The sequence below is a fragment of the Rhea pennata genome, chromosome 5 (assembly GCF_028389875.1).
Source record: "Rhea pennata isolate bPtePen1 chromosome 5, bPtePen1.pri, whole genome shotgun sequence".
Taxonomy (NCBI): Eukaryota; Metazoa; Chordata; class Aves; order Rheiformes; family Rheidae; genus Rhea; species Rhea pennata.
Window position 1 is genome coordinate 26,565,599 of NC_084667.1, and position 20,107 is coordinate 26,585,705.

The 20,107-nt window shown below is 44.2% G+C and overlaps 1 protein-coding gene across 1 annotated transcript in view; it reads left to right on the forward strand.

Moving 5' to 3' along the window:
- Positions 1-6,119: 6,119 nt before the first annotated feature.
- The window catches only part of SLC6A5 (solute carrier family 6 member 5), a 31,958-nt gene continuing 17,970 nt past the window's right edge, over positions 6,120-20,107 (forward strand). Inside the window, exons 1-10 of the mRNA XM_062575829.1 lie at positions 6,120-6,288; positions 6,559-6,566; positions 7,776-7,914; positions 9,211-9,342; positions 9,755-9,928; positions 10,987-11,128; positions 11,546-11,678; positions 13,159-13,293; positions 15,609-15,712; positions 18,286-18,410. Of these exons, the coding sequence (XP_062431813.1) occupies positions 7,845-7,914; positions 9,211-9,342; positions 9,755-9,928; positions 10,987-11,128; positions 11,546-11,678; positions 13,159-13,293; positions 15,609-15,712; positions 18,286-18,410 (1,015 nt within the window). The 5' untranslated portion in view covers positions 6,120-6,288; positions 6,559-6,566; positions 7,776-7,844. The remainder of the gene's footprint in view (positions 6,289-6,558; positions 6,567-7,775; positions 7,915-9,210; positions 9,343-9,754; positions 9,929-10,986; positions 11,129-11,545; positions 11,679-13,158; positions 13,294-15,608; positions 15,713-18,285; positions 18,411-20,107) is intronic.

The window sequence follows — 20,107 nt, forward strand, 5'->3', positions numbered from 1 at the left end:
CACTTTAAAGATTTTACATTCTCCGTTATCCAGACATAATTGACTGAGAGAGGCAAAACATTACTGCCTGATAAGGTGGATCTTTGGTTTTATGAAGAGTGCAGACTCTCTGCATGTGAACCTTCCATTCAGGTAACTGAGGGCTCTAAATATTCCTATATATGGCTAGAATGAAAAGAGAAGAACAGGAAATCAAACGTGAGGTATTACTTTGCAAGATCTAGTGTATTGATAATCTTTTTTACACATACAATTATATCGACTTTTCTGTGTTGCCCCAAAATGGAGTTTTTCTGCACGATTTCAAAACCCTAAATGGGGTAGGTTTATACGAGGGAGCGGTTCCAGATTCCATACACACGTACACATACTGGCAGAGACTTCCTCACGCTCGCCCAGGAGTTGTTTAAATTCACCTTGTCACTCCCCTGTAAGTCTAAAAGTCAAATGGAAAACACATTTGCAGGTCCTGTCTCCAAAGCGCACGTTAAAGATTGAATCGGCATATTTCATACACAATGTTCAAGTACATCTTTCTAATCTATTTAATTCTAATAAAAAGTTGTGATCTTAACTGGTCGTATAAGATAAGGCATTCCAGAGCTCTTCACATCTTTCCTGATCCTTAACGTTGCCATCTGTCTTTCAGTTTTAAAGGGGAAAAGAGTAAATGGCCCTAACAAACCCCCTAACAAAGCAGCTTTCTCCGGATTTGCCCAAGAGCTCTGTGCAAGAAAAGCGAGACCACGGAGGGGAACGAAAGGGGAGGCGAGGAGCACATCTCGAGCTGTTTCCATGAATGCGTGTGCTGTGCGGATTGCTTGACACAAGCCAGTTTCCTCCTCTGGTGAGGACGCTGGGACAAGCGACGACTTCAGAGTATCGCACTCGGGGCGTGGGGGCGGTAAAGGCTGCAGCTGGAAACCCCGTGAGAAAACGTGTGTGGGGAGGGGAGGGGAGGGGAGGGGAGGGGGGAGGTTTGCGCAGATACGGGCGCAGTTTCTTGCTGTGACTGCATGCGTTAATTTTAGGTAAACTTTCCAGAAGAAATGAAGGCGAGGGCGCAGGTTTTAAATCAGTAGCTGCAACGCTTAGCCTAGTCGTAAAGCAGCCGGAGCCGAGCCTCGGCGCGGGGGGGTAGTTGGGGGACGGGCACTGCGTAGGTGTCTGCCGGCGGACTTGGGCTATTTGCAGGACGATTTCACCGCTTGCTCATGCGGTGACCTTGCTTTTCTGCTCACACGAGTTCGACGTAACCGCGGAAAAGCGCGTGGTACCGGGAGAGGGGGCGTCGGAGCGGGCCGGCTGCGTGGCGCGGGTCCCTCGGCGAGGCCTGCCCCCCCTCCCCCGCGTGTGCGCGCTTGCTTCTCGGCAAAGAGGGCGCAGTGCAAAGGAAAGATAGCGGGGGTGGAGGGATGGGGAATCAATTGCTATTTTTCATCTTTGACAAAGTAATTAAGACGGGAGTCGCTCGTTATCCGCTCCGCGGGGCCGCGGCGGCGGCGAGCTCCCCGGCAGCGGCCCCTCGCCCCCGACTGAAGCTCCTCGGCAGCAGCGAGGCTGGGGCGGGCGGCGAGAACCGTGTGTCCGTCCTCGTCCGTCCGTCCGCCTCCCCCCCCCCCGGGGGGGGCAGGCTCGCGCGGCTTTGGGAAGCGGCACAGACGCCGCCAGGTCTCGCCGCTGTGCGGGAGGAAGGGGAGGCGGGTGTGGGTGCGAGAGCTGCAGCCAAATCCCTTTTCTTTGATACCTCTAGGTACTCTAGAGGTTCGCTTTTCAATAGACATTTGGAAGGGACGATAAGAAACCATGCAGGAGTTCAGAAAAATCAATTTTACGAACTGACTATTAACTGGGAGATTCACCGTTGGGTTTCTCTGTTTTGTTTTTGAAAGGAACAATACCTCCAAAAGACGAGTAACAGGGCATTTTTTTTTCCATTTAGACTAAGAACAGGTGTTTCTGCCTGAGACTGTATATGTAAAGAGGGAAGTCGGCTTCAGCATTGGAGGAAGTTTAACATTGGAGTTTCAATAGCCGGTAACTGGGATATTAGGAAAGGGGAAAACATTTGAAATCTGCATTTGAAAGTTTCTGTGTTTCTCTACGGGTTTCCCTCTTGACCGTGCAGGTGTGCTTCCCTCCTGTCCTAGGCTAGAGGCTCCCGACGTGCCCCGTGGAGAGCACCCTTCCCCGAGCGCAGCCCGGGGTGCGGGATTAAGAGCGGCACTTCCCGGGTTTGTGCAAGTAAAGGAGATAAATTCTTATTTTCGAGAGGTGAAACCTTGATTTCACGTTTCAGTGCTGATCGAAAAGGAAAGAATATTGTTTAGAAATGAATGTGAAGGATGAATTTAGCCATTTTTCTGAAAAAAAAATAAAGTAAATCCTGGGAATCTAGAAGAGGTTTCAAGGGTGTTTCTGACCAAAATACTTCTTGGATTGCTGCCTTGTCGCTTTTAATTTGTTCCATGCCTTTAGAGGTATTAATATAAGCTGAAGGGCAACATAACTGAGATAACCACTCTGCTCCACTCCCTGACTTTAAACGGATTGCTCTGCGGTTATAGTATGCGTTAACAAAGAAACAATGCAAAATACCAGTGATTACCTGCCTCCTGCCCTAATAAAACTTGGTTTTATATATGCATCTCTGTATTTCTGAGTAAAAGGAGGCGAGTATATCGAAAAACATGAACAGAAGAGTGTATTTAAAGAGAAGAACCTACAGCGATCTACACTCTGTGCATGGAAGCATGGATATGTAAAAATATGTGTATATGTATATTATAATTATATGTCTAGAAAGAGAAAGTAGGCACATATGTTTACTTGAAGGTGTTTTAAGCAACAACAGAAAAGTTAGGTGCTAGCTGTGTTGTAAAAAGGCTCTGAATCTCTGCTGTAAGGTGAAAGCATTTTTCAGTTGGGAGACCTGGTGATCTTTTCTGAGAAAAACGATTTTCTATGTTCTGCTTTACTAGCCCTAATCTTTTTTGCTTTCGCAGTCCTTTTAATGATTCTTGCAGGTGATTTTCTGCTTACATCCGCAATGATCAGGTTTAATGTAAAGAATCGGGCTGAATTATAGTGGAGATGGGCAGTCTCTGCAACTACACGTGCACGCTGAACTGCAGCCTGGCGCTCCCGGGCAGCGCTATCTGCAGTGGAACAAAGCTCTTCAGTCACCTGATGGGGGCTCACAGAAAATGATGGCATCAGGCACCGAGAGGCTTTGCAGAATTATCTGGGTTGTTGGAATTTTTTGTTTTTTTTGTCAGCTGAAACCCACTTGAGTAACCTGTAAGATCAAGGACGTATAAGAAATACATCTGGTACTGGAGAGTTTAGCCCCCCACTCCAGCAAACAAGCGCACACTTCACATTGCTTACGCTAAAATACAAAATGTATCAGGAGAAGCTGACGCTAGCATGTGTGCGGTGAGGGACAGCAGCGCTTTGACGCTGAAACAACGGCAAAGGTTGATTAGGGAACATGCAGATTTGCCAATACACCTTTTTTTTTTTTTTTTTTTTTTTTTTTCTTAAATGCGAACAAAGTTACCTTGTGCCCGAGAAATCTTAAAGAAAGCCCCTCATAGCAAATTGCGCTTCCGAGAGATCTCGGAAGATTGGGAATCTGTGGGTAGATTCCTTCGCTGCAAGAACGATTCCAGTCAAATTAACATCTGATTTTTAATGAGCATTTTCCCCTACTTCTCAAACAAAAAGGCTTTAATAGATGCAGGAAGAACAGCCTCAACTACATTTGCTTTCATCTTTGCTCCCTCTTAACGGTTCTTCAGATAATTTTGATGAAAGAGAAGTTTGCCTTATTGTATGTATTGCTTTGATTCACTTGAGATTGAAGTTCCCCCCCCCATAACCCCCCAAATTGAAGACTATATAGTGTAGTCTGATGGTGCAACCGGTGCAAGTCATAATTAAAATGTTTGTATACTATATACATAGCGAAATATTATATGTATATATTATTTTCATATATATGTATAAACTGCCCACTGAGAACTGCAGAAACGCAGAGACAAAATTAAAGGGAGCTGAATCACCCACCATAAAAAGGGAGAGGGGAGAGATAGAAGTAGAAATGGAAGGTTTCTCCCCCTAGCTCTCTTGCTTTGGGTGCAGTAGGACGTGTTTCTCACATGTTCCCCCTAATTACCAGCAAGAAAGTTCTGCTGTGCTCTTGCGGATTTGGTTTAGTAATCAGCCCCCATATGAGTCACACTGAACACGCAATCCCACTCCCGCGTGAGTGACAGCTAGCCAGCGCTCCGGCTTCTTGTTGTCCCTTTAAAATCTGAATCCAGGGGTAATGATTTATCAAACTCTTATTATCACGAAAATGTCAAACGAAGGGCACCTTGCTATGCACTGACGCAAACCTAGTGTTTCCCAAGGAAGTATAGAAAGCTTTGCTCTTACTGAGCAAAATCCAGTCCGTCAATTGCCTGTACTGCTGTTTTTACCTCTACCTATCCAATCTGTTGCTATTTAAGGCATGGTAAGTGCTTGCTTTCCTTTCTTTGAGACTTAGAAAGGCTGCCGGGAGGGTTCATCGTTAAGTTTGGTTTTGGGGTGCGTTTTGCTGGTCTCGGCGCTCCGTGCCGCCGCCCGCCGCGCGCCCCTCGCCGGGGGCGGTGGCGCGGGAGGGGGAGCTGTCCGCAGTGCTGAAGGAGCTGCCCGCGGTGCTGAGCGCGCAGCGCGGAGCGGAGCGCAGCGCCGAGCCGGCGGACCTCTCCGCGGAGCTGAAGGACGGCGACCGCAGCCGGGGTACGGCGGTTGCCGGGGAAGAGGGCGCGCTGGGGGACGGTGGTGCACCGAAATGCGCTCAGATGGCGACTGAGTCCTTGCAGGTCTTATCGCTGGTGCTGTGGGTTGGGAGACGGGATTAAGATGAAGAGAAAACTTGCAGCGGAAACAGGGAAGGGCAGTTTTGTATAGCCTTATTCTGCATGGGTTTAAAAAGAGGGTGCATTTTAAAAGTTAATTTAAAATTGATGGAAAGGGTAGGGGATAGGTCGTTTATAACTTGTGTAACTTATAAGGAATGTTTACAAAATTAAAGCTTTGGAATTGTGTGAGTCGAAAATATAAGAAACAGAAGAGGGTACGGTAATTATTAAAGACTATAATTCAGCAGTGGTAGTGCGGTTATTTTCCCTTCTCACTGTGCTGCTGTCAGGTTTTAGAAGATGACAGCCAGCTCAGAAATGCTCACCAGTACTATTTCGCTTGTTTTTTAGTATCTCCGGCTGCCTACAGGGCAGCTTGTCTATTGCCTATATGAAAAAAAAAAAAAAAAAAAAAAAAAAAAAAAAAAAGCGCCAATGTGCATTGTTGAATGACAGAAAGGAAATGGGGCGTAAAATTAAAGAATCTTTCTACACTGGTGATAGGGAAAGGAGCATCCTACAGCCGTGATGTGAAATCTAACGAGGTCTGGCAGTGCAGTGCTTTAGAAACATTTATCTAAAGCTCGAATTACAGGTTTGAAGCCACTATTCCTTACTGTTTTCTCCCCCAGAAAATTAACGCTGAAAGAGAGGGCAAGGGGGTGACCAGGGCACCTCGAAATTTGCTAGCATTTTTCTATCCTGATTTCCTAGTGCAGGCGTTAGGTACACGGAGAAAGAAATTCGTAAAATCTGTGCAGACCCAACAGTCCTCTTTTTTTTTTTTTTTTTTTTTTTTTTTTTTTTTTTTTTTTTGTAAAATATGTGACGTTGTTATTTTAGGATCACGCCAGTCAAAGGGATATGAGCAAGCAGGTTGTCAACAGTTCTGAAACAGTTGCTCCTGGGCCAAATGAAGGTGCGGGAGTCGTAAGAATCAACCCCGAAAATGAGCCGCAGAATGTCCCATTGCAAGCCCCGGCCCCGATGCCCAGGCTTCCCCGATCTATCTCTAACGATAACAAAATACTTCCCTCTGAAGAAGCCAAACTAAATGACTTTGAGAGGACCAAAGTCGAGATCTGCAAGCTCAGCAGCACCCCAGTGCAAGCCAACGCCACCCTCCGGAGGGAATCTATAGAGACCTTTCCGTACAAGCACGCCCCTGGGGTAGGAACCGCCGGGCAAGCTGCTATCCCTCATTGCAAAATTCCCGCTTTACAAAGCACAGACGGGGACGCTAACCTAAACCTTAGTAAGAGCACACTGGAGCGAAACAATGCCAAAGGCGCCTGGGTGACCTTGAGCCAGAGTACCGTGGTGTTGGGCACAGATGGCAACACTTCTGTTCTTCCTGGCAGAGTCGAAGGGGTAAGTTGGATCCTTATATTTTTTTATTATCCCCTCCGTCTCTTGGAAGTAAGAGATCTTTGCCATTCAGCACCGGTTTGGGGCCAAAGCTCTAAAAATATAAATTGGAAGTGGTTCCAGAGCGGGTTGGGGTTGGAGCTGTGCGATGAAGGGGGAGGGGGGAAGGAAAAGAGTGTCACCAATAAGGGGGCTTACTGCTGGCATTTGCTAATAATGTAGTATCAGTATAAAGGACGACCAATAGTTGCCGGCTAGTTCCCATGTGTTCGCCGAGCCGCGCCTGTCAGTGCAACCGAGGCTCCCCGGCGTTAGTACGTGAGTGTGCAAGTGTCCCGGGCAGTGAAAGCTCCTGAGCTCACGACCTTAGAGAAATAGCAAAGTAGGAAATTTCGGGGTAAGTATCAGTTATGCCTATCTCTTCTCTCCAGGAGGAGCGTTTGCACCTCTGTTACAAAGGCAGGCCGTTGCCAGCCTGGGCCACCAGCTGGAGGCGATACGCGTGTGCGTGCATCAGTTACGCCTCCGCGCATGGGTGAAGTCCTTTCCCTGGCATCAGATGCGAGAGGATCTCCCTGCTGTCCCCCTCCTCTAGTCAGTCAGGCTTGGTCGGCTGCTCAGTCCCTGGCGGTTGAATGCCTTGGAGCCTCACCAAAAATAAGGCGAAATCGATCAACCGCCCCCCCAGCTGTCAAACTCTGCCAGCCCTGACCCTGAGCTCCCCCCGGGGGGGGGGGGGGCGGTCTCAGGGGGCAGCCGCGGGGTCGGGGTGCGAGGCCGGGCCGGCGGCAGCCGCCCCCCTCGTTCCCGCAGTGTGCAGATCCAGGCTTACCGTAACGGGCGGGAAGGGGGGCAGCTTTATTCAGTTTATTCAGTAAAACCTTTTATATCTATATCTATATCTATATCTACACACATTCTTTCTCTCAGTGCTTTGTGCATCTCCGGGGAAAGGGCCCAGCCCCGGCTGGGGAGAGGTAGATCCGTCCAAGGGCGCCGGGGTAATTCTGCTCCCCGGGACAGAGCTATCAGAGCGCCTCCCGTGTGCAAGGGACCCGGGACGCAGACACAACTCTCCCCCCGCTCCCCTCCAGCCCCTTCCGACGGCGGCATCGCCAGCAGATGCGCACTGCAGCGGCCGCACTCCGGGAGCAGGGAGCCGTCGGGGCAGCCTTGCGCTCTCCTGTTCCCCCGGGGGGGGGGGGAGGGGGGGCCGCCGGGGGCGCCCCCCCCTGCCTGCCGCTCCTGCGGGAGCAACCTGAGCGAGGGCCACGAATAAAAGCCCCCTCCGCGTTTCCGTGGCAGAAATGCTCGCCGGGGTCCGGGCTGCGGCGGCGAGGGGCGGGCGCAGCAGGAAAGTCCCCCCCGACGCTGCCACCTTCCCCCGGCTGCTCGCCGATCCTTGCGGTGGGCCGGGCAACCCTGGCACTGCGACGGTTGTTTGCAAACTTGGCTGTTTTCCGACCTTTCTTTTCTTCCCTCTCCCCCCTTTAGGAAGACGATGTAGGGGATGAAAATAAAGCCCGAGGGAACTGGTCTAGCAAGCTGGATTTCATCCTGTCCATGGTGGGTTATGCAGTGGGGCTGGGCAATGTCTGGAGGTTCCCGTACCTGGCCTTTAAGAATGGGGGAGGTATGCTGGCTTTTTCATGTCTCTCTACCTGCAGTACCGTACGGGGCTGAGCCGGCCCTGCCTCGCCGGCGGGGAATGCACGGGGAAGCGGGCTCGGCGGCGCCGCTCGCCCGGCCGGGCAGGCAGCGAGCCGCCCCCCCGCCTTCCGCAAAAAGCTGGTGGTCAAGTACGAGCGTAGGAAAGTTCCGAAAATATTTAGTCAGAAGGTAGCGCTATTCCTAAAAACACCTACGATTGGTGCTGACCAGAAAGGGAGGAAAACGAATAGGCTCATGGATTAAACCTGGGCGGGCAAGGTGGCGTTCAGGCCGACTCTGTCGCCCAGTTTAAACGCAGTCAGGTCTGAATCCGCAAATGGTGGGACGGGGAAAACGGATGGAGAAGAGGGAAGAAAGCCCAAGACAAAGGACGTTTGGATCGAGACACAAGTTATTTTGAGCAGCTTGGGGAATTTCTTTCAAATCTCTCAACGAATGATTGAAAAATTGTCGTCTGAACTAGAGCGAAATCTGCTCAGCAGAATAGAGAAGAGGGGAGCTGGGCCGTTAATAGCTTACGGGGGGGGGGGGTTATTTGCAAAGATTCTGTCAACAGAGGCTCTTACTAAACTTCTGACATCCGGTGGGTGCAACTTTTTTCCGCCTACTGTGGCAGTTAGCCTCCCCGCCTCTGAAGGGGACGTAGATGCAGTGATAATTTAAAATAACAGCTGTGCAGGTAACTAAGAGCCATTCCGCATGAGAGTTAGCGATTTACACAATGAGAGATCTTTTAAAGAAAAAAAAATGGCAAGATTTTATTTTCTTACATAAATACGAGATTATAGAGGGGGTGTGTTTTAGAAACGCCTCCGTTCTTCACCTGAGTAATTCTGCCTCGAGCAAATGTTGGAAATGCAGAAGCCCCCTCCTTCGCCTGCGGAGGAGTGTGTGTGTGTGGGGGGGGACCGGTAATCGATAACAAACAGATACTTTTTAATAACTGCGGGTCTTGACTAAATTGCCCTCAGCACCGGAGGCAGAAGTCCTCCTAGCGCTTCTGCGCCGGCACAGACCCCATTTCGGGCCGAGGGGCGCGCTCCCAGCGGGGAGCCGGACGGGGGAGTCGGCGGGCGCCCGCGGCCGCGCTGCCCCGCGGAGGCTGCGCGGGTCTTTCCGCAGGGGGCCGCCCGCCGCGCCGCTCCGCAGCAAATTAACTCGGATTGAATTAATGAATCCGCGCCCCTCCGCGGCGCCAGCCCGCGTGTGCGTGCGATGGCTCAGGTTGTTCTCTCTTTTCTCGCCCTCGTCCCCCAAGGTGCGTTTCTCATCCCCTATTTGATGATGTTGGCTCTAGCGGGGATCCCCATTTTCTTCCTGGAAGTCTCCCTGGGGCAGTTTGCTAGTCAGGGGCCCGTGTCTGTCTGGAAAGCCATCCCCGCCTTGCAAGGTGAGAGGCGCAGGGGCGCCGCGGCCCCGTTTTGGGGAGCATGCCCCGCAGGCCTGTGTGCATGGCTCTGCCCGGCTTCAGCGCTGCAGTCTCGCTTCGCCCTTGAGCCCGCGCTCCGCGGCGCGCCGCCGCCGCCCGCGGGCGCGCAGCTGTGCCCTGATCACAGCTTGCACCGCAGAGGTCCCTGCGCGCCGCGCATCGTGACCAGCGCTCGGGGCATGGCTTGCACGACCCCCTCCCCTCTTTTCTTTTCATTTTTTGTCTCCCCCCACCCCGAGACTCACTCTGTAAATGCCCAAACGAAAATGTTCCTTTGCAGCAACCGTGGCTTTTCTCCTAGAGCTCGCTGATACTCTGCTTCTATGTATAATGATTAACTGTATTATTATCTCTTCCTGTTTTTCCCCCCTAGGCTGTGGCATTGCAATGCTGATCATCTCTGTTCTAATAGCCATATATTACAATATTATTCTGTGCTACACACTTTTCTACCTTTTTGCATCCTTTGTACCTGTGCTACCTTGGGCTTCCTGTAATAATCCCTGGAACACGCCTGACTGTAAAGATAAAAACAAACTTTTGTTAGGTGAGTTGGGACATACTGATGCTTTTTGCTGCCGTGTTGTGTTTCCAGAGCCGCCTATGCTCCCCGGCTCAGCTGCGCTGCTGGGAGGTGTCAGCAGAGATTGCGGGTGACTCTGGTGCCGAGACGGGTGCCCGGTCTACAGAAACTATCGCTTCACAAGTTAGTGTGAAGAGATCTGTGCTGTATGGCCTTTTAAAAATTATTTTTAATTATTTTTTCTCGTCGGGGCTAAATGTGACTTTTTAATCTGTAACACCAAAAACCAAGCTAAAACTGTAGGGAACAAAACACAGAAGCGTGTACCGAAGCTAGCAACCTCTGTTTTTGATTAAAGACAGATTTGGGGCTTTAGGAAAGCTTATTCTTAATGAAAAAAAACGATATTTTTTTTTAATAAGCAGTCAAAAATGTATAACGATTTGAAAAGCAGAAAACTAAAGCAGGCAGCATCTTTCCGCGCAGCGGCGGCAGGCGCCCTCGCCTCGCGGGAGCTGCGCGGGGCCGGGGACTGAGAACTGCCGCACTCGGCGCACCCGCGGCGCGGCCTCGCTGCGGCCGCCGGGGGAACCCGCGCTGCGCCCCCGCGGCCAGCGGAGACAACCCCCCCCCCCCCCCCGGCTGGGGGCTCAAATCCTGCTACTCCTTGATTTCGTGTTTTCAGCGACGCCCTTTCCTCTTCGCAGCTGCGTGTCTCTCTATAGCTATACTTGCACCTCTTAAGAAAGGAAGTTTGTATGTAAGATTACATACTGGGCTCCTGAACTATTTTACCATTTTTTGCCTGGGTTTAAAGCTGTGCTTGGCTGAATTAGATGCTCACTTGCACCGCCTGTTCTCTCCGTTTCCAAGCCCTTTTTATAGATATTTTGGATAAAGGGGGGAAACCTGTGCAAGAGGCTTCAGGGCTTAGTGATCTGAAATGCTTATAACTTTTGCTACAGCAAGGAATTGCAGGAACACAGAACTAAATTTTAGGTAGATCTGCATGACACAAAGCTTTATATTATCAGTTTATGCCAAACGAGTTATTTTTCCTCTTTGCTTTATTTTCTTCTTAGATTCTTGCATAGTTGGTGACCATCCAAAAATACAAATCAAGAACTCTACCTTTTGTATGAGTGCCTATCCAAACTTGACTATGGTTAACTTCACCAGTGAAGGAAACAAAACGTTTGTCAGTGGGAGTGAAGAATACTTCAAGTAAGATCTTCCTTTGTTTAGAAATGCTAGGTTACTCTTTCTCTAAAATCTGCAGTAACGGACACAGCAAATAACTGTTTGGAATACTAGGGATAGGATATCTGAGGACAGTGTGTGATGCCTGCTTATGCGTATAAACAATGAAAGCTGAATTTCTAGAGATGTATTATTTTTGCTGGCACTTAGCACAGCTGGGGTGCTGGCCCATGCTTGGCATTTTTATCTGCTACTGCAATGCAGATAAATAAAATAATATGTGGTGCGTTTCCCTGGAAGCTTCTAGAGAAACCATTCAGAGCTATAAACCTATACAAATTCTATACTATACGAACTTGCATTGAATTACTGCCTACAGTTTCTGTCATTATTTTATTTTATTTTTTATTTTATTTTATATATATATATTTTGATTCTTAGGTACTTTGTATTGAAGATTTCAGCAGGGATTGAATATCCTGGTGAGATTAGATGGCCCTTGGCACTGTCTCTTTTTCTAGCGTGGGTGATTGTATATGCCTCCCTTGCTAAAGGAATCAAGTCATCAGGAAAAGTAAGAAAAATAGTTGCAATCATACACTTGCAAGAATACATTGTGTTGCTTTAAGTGATTTGTGTTTTTGTTTAAGGCAGTATATCATTGAAAACTGTTTTCAACAAATGGCTAAATATTAATGAAATACTTTTTTCCTGCCCATTTATTCCTGTCTACCTAAAATAGAAATACCTATTTTTGATTCAGTGTTTTCCCCTAATCTTTAGTAACATTAAAATGAGCCCTTTAACTCTATTCTGCAGCTGGATGGAAAAAAAAAGAGTGCCTTGGACAGCCTTCTGTACTTTATGCAGCATTCATCAGAAATTTTGCAGCCACCTCAATTGTCACTGCAACCAAGGAAATTAAGTAATATCTCTTTAAAACTGGAACCAGAATAAACTTAAATTGTTCTATAGTTAGCATGAGCAGTGGCATCAAATATCTTGTTTTCCTAAAAATTTGCATTCCATCTTCCTAAAACTCCCCATTGCAGGAATGCAGATCAGTAGGCTAAAAAGATTTATATATATATATATATGTATATATATATATAAAAATTAAAAAAATTGAGCAAGAAAGAATAGATGTGCCTTGTTACAAATATTGTGGATACACACAGATAATGCTTAGATAGAAATTGAGTTTATTACCTTTATACCAGCTGTACGAAATTTACGTTCGCTGTATGAAAATTGATCAGAGTAACTCCTTGAAATGCCTCTTGAAGCAGCAAGGAGAAAGTTGGGAAGGCAGCAGCAAAAGTCAGTTAAACTCAAAGGGTTCTGGTTGCTGTAAGACTAAGGTTAAAGTGTAAAGGACTTGACAGATTTTGGGTAGAATGTCTTTCCTAACAGGCCATAATTCAGCAGTCACAAGGAGAGCTCTGTTCTCTGTTAGATAATAAGCATTAAACACTCATTAAAATGATTATTAGGTCTATCTGGCTGTTTCTAGAGACTTTTTATATTGGGCCCATAAACATTTTCACAGTATTAGATAATCACCAAGGGATGCAGGGTAATAAAAATTTTGCAGACTTAGTTAAGTATGGAAGAATGATATGGAAAAAAACTGAACTTCAGCTGGTAAAGAATGGCATTACTCATTTCATTTCTATGGAGCAATCGATGTTATCTTATTCTAGGCAAGAATCAGACAGTATTTCTATCTAGCTGTAAAATCCTATTGTTCTTCTCCAGGTTTTCTCTTCTACCTTTTCTTTCCCTTCAAATCTCTTTAGAATCCCATTTCTTTTCACTGTCACTATCGACAGTATTCCTTTTTCTAGTAGCAAGAAGGGCTGTAAAAAATGACGGTTCTGCCAAGTTTCTTGGGATATAACCTTCCTGTCTGACTAATCTCATCCCCTGGTTTTTGTCTCTGATCGCGGGTGATTGCTTCTTCCAGGCAATAATGTAGCACTTGCATTTTCCCCTCTCTTCTTACAGATCCACACAAGCCCTTTCAATAAACACTTTTTTTTTGGTCTGTTCAGGTGGTGTACTTTACAGCTACATTCCCCTACGTAGTTCTCGTCATCCTTCTAATAAGAGGAGTAACCCTGCCAGGAGCTGGAGCTGGAATCTGGTACTTCATCACACCGAAGTGGGAGAAGCTAATTGATGCAATGGTGGGCTTATTATTGCACTTGTAACTCTGATAGGGTGAATAATTCCAACAGATTCACTATGTAATGTCTGTTGCAAATGTTTTCCATGTGCGGTGGCAATATTTTCATCTGTGGAATCTTGTTCTTCATCTGATGTGGAGTGTTGTGAAAGTGGGTGTTTGTCCTTTGTGCACACACACCTTGTTTTTACCTATGTTATTACAAATAGGACATTTATTTCATATTTAATATTTCACCTGACTCCTCCAGATGAACTTCCATCTTGAAAAATGGGGAACTGAAAAGGAAGTATAGATTATTATATGTTGATGTCAGAATGGATCTTGCTTTTACTTAAACATGACATAAAAAGCTTGACACACTTTTGACAAAGCCTGACAAACTTTAAATAGGTACATAAAAACTACCTGTATTTCTGTAAAAATGCTCTTGAAGTGCTCAGAATATGTGCATTTTACTCTACATTAGATCGATTTTAAATTAGATAGATACACTATAACAATTAGATAGACATACTATAACAATTAGATACAAAATAATCTAACCCCTGTATTTGTATAGAACAGTTGTATCACTATCCCAGCTGTGTTATAAGAAACAAGACCCATTTTCTGTGTAGTAGAGGTCAGAATTAAGGGACTTGGTACCTAGCTCTGCCTTTTACAAAACACTATGCGATTTGGACCTTGAACTCTGCTGTCACCCTTACGAATTAGCTGATTTCTAGAAAGCCATTTGTTACTAATTAATCTAGTAGAACATAACAGATACACATAGATAGATTAGTGTTTGTATACACGTGAATCTACACAGGGATCATACGTGTGTCTGGCACAGCACCTGTGCCCCTGTGTGTCAGTCTTAAGGGTCCCCGAGCAGGGCTCTGGAGGCTGAATTGAAACCACAGCTGTGAGTTTGTCCTCTGAAATTTAGGAGGGATTTTTAGTAACACCTCAGGATATAACTGACTTTTCCAATAGACTTTATCATCTATCAATAACAGTGTCATATGACACTGATAGATTGAGAATTAAAGCTGGAAACAATTTCCTGCCTGAATTCTGCAGATCTTCATTTCCTTAACATCCTTGAAAATACTTGGTATTTTAAACTGTTACTGTTTGGAGTACTAAATCTTTTGTAAGCAGTGCAGAAATTTATTTTGCATTAAGTATGAACATTTTGGATCCCATATTGTGCAATAAAGGAGGTGAAAACTATGTCCTTTTAGCAAAATGGGGCTACCTCATTGTGTAAGTATTCATCTAACACTGAGTACCTGCTTGATAATATTCAGGTGAACTTCTGTTTTTAATTTTCTTTGCAATATAACATTAATTAACAGCTTTATATTGTGCTCAGCCAGATGCAGCAATGGCTGCTTGATGGCCATCTTTTAAAGCAGCCTTCATGTAATAATATTTTCAAATCAGTTAGTGTGGGTAGGTGCATCTATATATTTGTGCACCTGTGTATGCATCTCCATTTCTGCACTGTAGATCTTGTTTGGCTGAAAATCAAATCTCATAGGACAGCTTGTAAGTATAAATACCCATGCATGGAAGACCTTGTAAGTTCATATTAAGCAAGCCCAACTTTTTTGAAATTTAGTCAACTTTAGAAATATTATGTCTAAATGCATTTAAAAATTTGAAGAGCTGTGAATAGGTCACAGAACACACACTACTTGATATTTTTTCTCTAAAACCAGAAATTTTGGCTGAGGATTTCTTCTCCTTTGATACATGGAAACTGGGCCTGGGTATCTAAATGGCCATAACTTACACTATGTGGCTTAAGGTACACCTTATAAAGGAAATTTACCTAAATTTTAATGTAATCTCATTCATAAAGGGGTACCCCAGCAACACTGACTTTCTTACTTTTATCAAGAAGATGAAGTATTACTTTGGGCCAGTGATAGATAAACCATCAGTACTGGACATAGATCTTTTTCCTTTTGATTTGCATTTTCTTTGCTGAATATATTTAAACTGAACTGTATCAAGCAACATAGCTCACTGAACATTTTTGATTCTGTATATGGCAAAGGTATATTGTCTTTTTAGCTTGGCTAAAAAACAACAGCACTCCTAAGTCTCATTAAATCAATTAACGTTACGTTTTTGGGGGGCAGGATTTTGCTCTTAAATGATATTTTATTGATACCCATTGCTCTATAGTTCATTTGAACTATTTATGTGTTAATTCCCTAACAGTAACATTTAATAGTTGTTGAACTTTCCAGAGCTCTTCCCTGAAGCTGACAGTATTCCCTCTCTCTCTTTTTTTTTTTTTTTTTTTTTTTTTTGAAGGTTTGGAAAGACGCTGCCACACAGATTTTCTTCTCCTTATCTGCAGCGTGGGGAGGCTTAATTACTCTCTCTTCTTACAACAAATTCCATAATAATTGCTACAGGTGTGTGAGTATGAAATCCACCAGTCTTAAAGTGGCCTTGTCCAAAAACACAGTTGTCTTCCAACTTGCAGAAATTTGCAAAGAGATTGGAAAGAGCATTCACTTTTTTTCCTTCCTTCTCCCTGGGCTGAAATCTATCAGATGAGCCTTAGGCTTATTATCGTCCGTATTAGCTATTCATTTTCAGAATCAGAAGTTCAAGTTGAAAAACAATGTGCAAAGCTGTCAACAGCTGTGAGCAATGTTATGAAATCAAGCCGGTTGGCAACCTATACGAAAGAACAACCCATGTGTAGAATGAGTTGAAGTTTGCCATTGTGTGAGACATGCAAGAGTATAATATGCAATTTCTGTGTACATGATTCTTGGGTCTCCTAAGGGATGTTATTGATTTTTCCAATTGCACTTATCCTGGTTTTGCATGCACCACATTATCTCAGGTTGTAATATTTGAGATAACTTTTATTTGAAATCAGTGACTATGTTATTTATGCAAAGAAAATCATTGTTCTGCTGGCATAGTATAGTTTTTCATCAAAAAGTGTGCTCAAGAACATCTGCAGATGGAAAAAAACAAAAGTGAGTAGCATTAGCAGAACTGCTAACCTGTGTGCTCTCTGTTGTCCTCATTCCTTTACTTCTCTGATATTTTGTTGTCTTTAGAGCCAGTCGGGTTTCTGCTGAAGCAATCCTTTACTGATTCCTGTAATGACTGCAGTACCATTTGGGACAGCCTTCAGCATGTGCTTGCCAGCTGGGCAGGGACTGTCCTGAGGAAATACTTCAAAACTTGAGAACATGGTCTCCTTGGGATTTGAACCTCCATGTTCTACGAATTTTTGAATATTTGCATTTTTGCCACTGTATACGAAACAGACATTTTGATACCTTTAGAAAATGTGGATCAGGACTTTAAAAAAGTATTCCCTAACCATTTCCAATTAGTTCTAAAATGTCCTTTAATATAGTCATCTAGAGATATGGATGAATACATAAGTGCTGTGCACTCAGTTGCTCTCATCCTGTTGTCTTTTGGCTCCTGCTTTTACAAATGTTTGTCTTTTGCTTTCATTTGTTGCTGATGAATGGAAACATCTAGCCTTGGAAAATCTGTTCCAGAATACTAGGGTAGGAATAAAAAAGGGATAGCTGTCATGCTATCTTTCTGCATTAAATTAGCAATGGTTAGTGGAGCTTGGAAAGAGTTAATGGAAATTTTGAATGAAATACATGGTATTGAAGCATAAAAATCTTAAAGATCTAAAACTAAATACATTCCTTATTTATGTTAGAGAGGAATTTGGGGGACTAAAGCAGAAAAAAAATAGAAAAACACGGTTGCTTCTAATCTGACTGTTTTTACAATACAGCTTCAATCCTGAAATGAAGCATGACTATTTTTCCTTTCAGTGTTTACATTCATTACTTTCTAAGACTGCAGATATAATTCTATTTTTCAGTCATGTGTCCATTTCAGACATCGTGAAATAAATTATAATTGCAAGAAGTTTGTATAAATCTACTTCCTAATATAAACATACATACATATATATATATATACATATGTATACACACACACACATATACATATATATATATATATGTTTGAAACTTAGCTGTATTTTGGAAGAAGATTAACACATGATGATTCCAAACAGAATGTTGTCATTTCTTCTATAGAAGAATTAACTTAATCATTCCTTTTACAGGATGCTCTATTAGAGATTCCAAAAGTTTATCATTTATTGAGGTTCTTGGCAGCTTTTTAGATTGTGTTCCATTCTGTCACTGACAGACAAATTGCAATAAGAAGGAGCAATTCTAATCATCTTTGAAAAACCTTTAAAGCAAGTGAATATTTTGTTCCTCAGTCGTTAGCAGTTTAAGGGGAAGTCTTTTGGACAAACCTGTCTAGAGGACAAAATAAAATCCCATCAGGACTGTAACAATTACGGACAAGGGTCATGATGGCTTGTTTCCTATCAAGTTAGCACGTGTGCTAACACAATTTAGCAGGATATTCAGGTATGAGTTTCTTGAAATTCCCGTTATAATGACAACTGAAATCAGTACCAGAGAATCCGCTACAGACAACTAGACCAGTGGGCCCTTAGGGAATGCCAAAGGGTGTAGAAAGCTTAACCATGAAATGATGTGTTCAAATACAAGAAAGAGATAAGTCAAAAATCATCTTAACTTAGTCTGTGGTTAGTCTGTGTGTAATACAGTGAGCAGCACACATCAGGCAAAAAGTAAAATGCTCTGTTACAAATGGTGTCTTCACTGCTACCTTCTTCAGAAAGGCCCAGCCTCCTGCTTGGCCTGTGGGAAGCTTTGGAAGGAGACACATACAGCTGACTGCTGCTGGTGCTGTGGAGACTTCTGTCATCTCTGATCAGTGTCAAATGTACCTGAAATGTGTAAAAGGATGTGGTTTGGGATTATGTACCTGCATTCCCACAGAATGTGTGCACTGGCAGGAGAGGGTCTTGAAGTGTATGTGGAACTCTCACTTGCAGGTATTACAACAGGGTGATGAGAGTTTTTTGTTTGTTTGTTTGTTTTCTTTTCAGGGACACATTGATAGTCACATGCACCAACAGTGCCACGAGCATATTTGCAGGCTTTGTCATCTTCTCGGTTATTGGCTTCATGGCGAATGAGCTCAAAGTAAACATTGAAGCTGTGGCAGACCAAGGTATGATATTCTGCTGTTTTGGTACTTAGAATGGATTCTAAAGCTCAAGGTGCAGGCACCGGTGGTACCTTCAGCTGTATTAGTGATGATTAGTGATGATAACATTGGTGGTGAAGATGAGAATACTGGCTTCAAATTGGAGTGGATTAGTAAATCACTTGCAGGCATCTCTGTACAACTGAATTGCTATACGGCAATTATTGTTGCTATGAAGTCAAGAAAGCCTCCTTTGAGGCCTCTTTATCACTTGTTCAGTAAGAGAAAGTATCCAGCTGAGAGTGATTTCTAATCTTTACAAGTAAATGACTCACTAGTGTGGGGTGATGTCTTCCTTTCCTATACTCCAAGCAGTCACTGCCCTCTTATCCGTCTCTGCCGTGGCCTTGTCAGGTCCACCTGAAGGCAAAAGTTGTCCCAGATGGCAGGAACCTTGAATGAAAAAGGCTTTGGGATGAGGGAGAGGGAAAGAAATATGGTATAAGTGGTCAAATGAGCTTCTGAACTGTGAGGAGCAAGGGGCTGCTCCCACAGGGAAATAATGATAAAAAAAAAAAAGTGGAGCAGAACTTCTATTGCAATGGTGCACATATGGTTAGCAAATTGAGACCGTCACAAATGAGGTTTGGTAAGGTCTTAACTGATAGAGCTGAATGTGAGCAAGAAGAGTGTGACTGATGGATGGGTTGGTGCTGTCACGTGGTTTGAAGAACTGTGAGTCAGAATGGGATGAGCTTTTGGAGTAAGATTTGGAGAAACCTAAAGAATTGCAAAAATCCGATGGGATAATAGAGGCATAATTGTTACCTTAGTCTAGTACTGTCTTTCCTGTGAAGTATTCTTAAATAATATATTAATGTGACACTTAGAGTCAAAATGAGCCCCCAGATCTTTAGGATCATTTCAAACTGTGCTAAAAAGAGAAGAGATGATTTTGTAATAATTTTGCCATAACTTGTGTATATTGTGCACCCACATAACTTGTGTGGAGGGTATTCCCCCACCACAACAGTTTCTGTATATATGCATACGTAATGCAGTTTGTGTGTGGTAACATTCATAATTCATTCTGGACAAATTAGGTGTTGAGGTTAAACTGCATTTGACAATGTTGTGGAAGCTAAATGGAAAACAGATAGCTTGGGCTGGGAACTTGTTCAGAAAATCTGTAGGTGTAGGAACAGTGGTCAGTGAGGCAGTTGAAGCATTCTTTTTTGTTTGTTTGTTTTTCTTTCCTTTCCTTTTCTTTCTTCTTTTCTTTCTTTTTTTTTTTCCTTTGAAAAATTCTTTCTTCCAGAACTCTATTTCTAATTGTGGACCTAGGAGGAGAATAATAAGAAAAGGGAATAAGATGTTACTGATTAAGGGGAGGGGAAGAAAAAAGCACTAAATTTTGTTTTGTCTTTTCCTTCTCTGGAAATTGAAACATGCATAAGCACATTCACTCTGCAGCGTTCCTCCTGAAATGAGAGCTACAAATAAAGATATCAAGTCGTGTTTAATTTCTGTAGCAACTTGGGTTGCTAAATAGCATGAATGCTGGTATTAGGTGAAGCTTGTAAACTGCAGCTCAGCTAGAGGAAGTTGGTCTGGGTCCTGCAGTGCTGGGGATTCAAAGGGTTTGAGAGGAAAATTTCATTGGATAAGCAGCTGGCAAGCTCTGCTTCTTGATAGCAAGCCGTAAGAGTTACTTCCCTTGC